This window comes from Empidonax traillii, unplaced genomic scaffold (genome assembly GCF_003031625.1).
Source record: "Empidonax traillii isolate 1590-97213 ecotype Southwest subspecies unplaced genomic scaffold, ASM303162v1 scaffold77:size1270838, whole genome shotgun sequence".
NCBI classification, from domain to species: Eukaryota; Metazoa; Chordata; class Aves; order Passeriformes; family Tyrannidae; genus Empidonax; species Empidonax traillii.
Window position 1 is genome coordinate 815,005 of NW_020955270.1, and position 2,876 is coordinate 817,880.

At 47.4% G+C, this 2,876-nt stretch overlaps 1 protein-coding gene across 4 annotated transcripts in view; it reads right to left on the reverse strand.

Annotated features, from left to right (window-relative positions):
* NNT (nicotinamide nucleotide transhydrogenase) overlaps nt 1–2,876 on the reverse strand; it is a 43,681-nt gene that overhangs the window by 16,169 nt on the left and 24,636 nt on the right. For all 4 annotated transcript variants that reach the window (XM_027880866.1, XM_027880867.1, XM_027880869.1 and 1 more), the window contains one exon: nt 1,377–1,556. In XM_027880866.1, coding sequence (XP_027736667.1) covers nt 1,377–1,556 — 180 coding nt within the window. The remainder of the gene's footprint in view (nt 1–1,376; nt 1,557–2,876) is intronic.

Below are 2,876 nucleotides of genomic sequence, written 5' to 3' on the forward strand. Positions count from 1 at the left end.
ACCTCCCTTCAGGTAGTTGAAGAGAGTGATGAGGTCACCTCTAAGCCTTCTCTTCTCCAGACTAAACAACCCCAGCTCCCTCAGCCTCTCCTCATAGGACTTGTGCTCAAGTCCCTTCACCAGCCTCGTTGCTCTTCTCTGGACCTGCTCCAGCACCTCAATATCCTTCCTGAACTGAGGGGCCCAGAGTTGAACACAATACTCAAGGTGTGGCCTCACCAACGCTGAGTACAGGGGAAGGATCACTTCCCTGCTCCTGCTGGCCACACTGTTCCTGATACAGCCCAGGATGCCATTGGCCTTCTTGGCCACCTGGGCACACTGCTGGCTCATGTTCAGCCTCCTGTCGATCAGCACCCCCAGGTCCCTTTCTGCCTGGCTGCTCTCCAGCCACTCTGTGCCCAGCCTGTAGCGCTGCAGGGGGTTGTTGTGGCCAAAGTGCAGGACCCGCCACTTGGCCTTGTTGAACTTCATCCCATTGGAGTCAGCCCATCTCTCCAGTCTGTCCAGGCCCCTCTGCAGAGCCCTCCTGCCTTCTGGCAGGTCGACACTCCCTCCCAACTTGGTGTCATCTGCAAATTTGCTGATGATGGACTCAATCCCCTCATCTAAATCATCGATAAAGATGTTAAACAGGACTGGGCCCATCACTGACCCCTGGGGAACACCACTGGTGACCGGCCGCCAGCTGGATGCAGCCCCGTTCACCAGCACTCTCTGGGCCTGGCCCTCCAGCCAGTTCCTGACCCAGCACAGAGTGCCCCTGTCCAAGCCATGGGCTGCCAGCTTTTCCAGGAGTATATTATGGGAGACGGTGTCAAAGGCTTTGCTGAAGTCCAGATAGACCACATCCACAGCCTTTCCCTCATCCACCAGGTGGGTCACCTGACCGTAAAAGGAGATCAGGTTGGTCAAACAGGATCTGTCCCTCCTAAACCCATGTTGGCTGGGTCTGATCCCTTGTCCATCCTGTAGCTGCTGAATATATGAATATATATTTATTTATTTATATATTTATGAATATATGAATATATATTTATGAATATATGAATATATATATTTATGAATATATGAATATCTATTTATATTTATATGAATATAAAAAAACAGCTGAGCACAAGTAATCAAACTTGTTTGAGCCCAGATTCAAACCGTCAATGCCCAAGTAAATACAAAGGCTGTCATCAGTTTTGAGTTATGTCTCCCTCTAAACGAAAGAAAGACCACTGACATCTAGTCCAACAGTTTCAATCAAGAATTTTCTAGTTTGTAAAGACCTAACAGTTTGAGATCTAGTGGCTTATCTTCCTAGAAAACATGTTGAATAAGGTTTTTCATTAATCAGCAAACAAGCAGAGTTTCTGCTGACTTCTTACCACACACATGATGTAAGAGAGTATAGCCCCAGAGGAGCCAATGAGTGCACCAACAATGGTCAGCAAGTTGTTGTTCAGTAGAAAGCCCTCAGCACACAAAGCCCATCCAGAATAACTGTTCAGGACAGTAATAACTACAGGCATGTCAGCACCTCCAATAGCTGCTGTTAGAGTGACACCCTGGAAAAGAAAAGAAAATACTTCTATGACTAAAGAGAAAAACACGGAGGAGGCAGTCTGCTTGCAGCAATGAAATATAAATATAGAAGCATAGAACAGTCTGTGTTGGAAGATACCTTAAAGATCACCCAGTTCCAACTCTCTTGCCTTGGGCAGGGATGTCATCCACTAGATCATGTTGCTCAAGGCATCCAACCTAGCCTTGGACACTTCCAGGAATGGGGCATCCACAAACCTTCTAGGCAAGTACCAACTTAATGACCTATTCAAGTATTTTCAGTGTAGGTACACTTATTCAAATTGTGGCCTGAGGATTGGTCTTACCAATTCCACCTTTTGAGAGAGTACAGAAAGGTGCTCCACTGTCCTCATCCTGTGCTTAATTAGATATTTTTACTTGCAAAAATATCCTACCAGCTCCCTGGAATTGTTTATAGTGTTAAAGGATTCATACTGAGCAGTCTTTGCAAGATTCAGTTTACAGAATGGTAATATTCAGGGTAAATTGTGCAACACTGGTGTGCACCGGTGTGAGTGAATGGAAAATGTTACAAGTGGGGATAATCTTAGTAAGTTGTTGTGACAAACTGTAGATTCAGAGTTCTTTAAAGTATTTTAAGCATTAATTTCACAAGAAGTCTCCTAAAACATCATTATGTAACACAGAATGCTTCATTTTTATGCTCCTTTTTAACATCTTTATCGATGATTTAGATGAGGGGATTGAGTCCATCATCAGCAAATTTGCAGATGACACCAAGTTGGGAGGGAGTGTCAACCTGCCAGAAGGCAGGAGGGCTCTGCAGAGGGGCCTGGACAGACTGGAGAGATGGGCTGACTCCAATGGGATGAAGTTCAACAAGGCCAAGTGGCGGGTCCTGCACTTTGGCCACAACAACCCCCTGCAGCACTACAGGCTGGGCACAGAGAGGCTGGAGAGCAGCCAGGCAGAAAGGGACCTGGGAGTTTGGATTGACAGGAGGCTGAACATGAGCCAGCAGTGTGCCCAGGTGGCCAAGAAGGCCAATGGCATCCTGGGCTGTATCAGGAACAGTGTGGCCAGCAGGAGCAGGGAAGTGATCCTTCCCCTGTACTCAGCGTTGGTGAGGCCACACCTTGAGTATTGTGTTCAGCTCTGGGCCCCTCAGTTCAGGAAGGATATTGAGGTGCTGGAGCAGGTCCAGAGAAGAGCAACGAGGCTGGTGAAGGGACTTGAGCACAAGTCCTATGAGGAGAGGCTGAGGGAGCTGGGGTTGTTTAGTCTGGAGAAGAGAAGGCTTAGAGGTGACCTCATCACTCTCTTCAACTACCTGAAGGGAG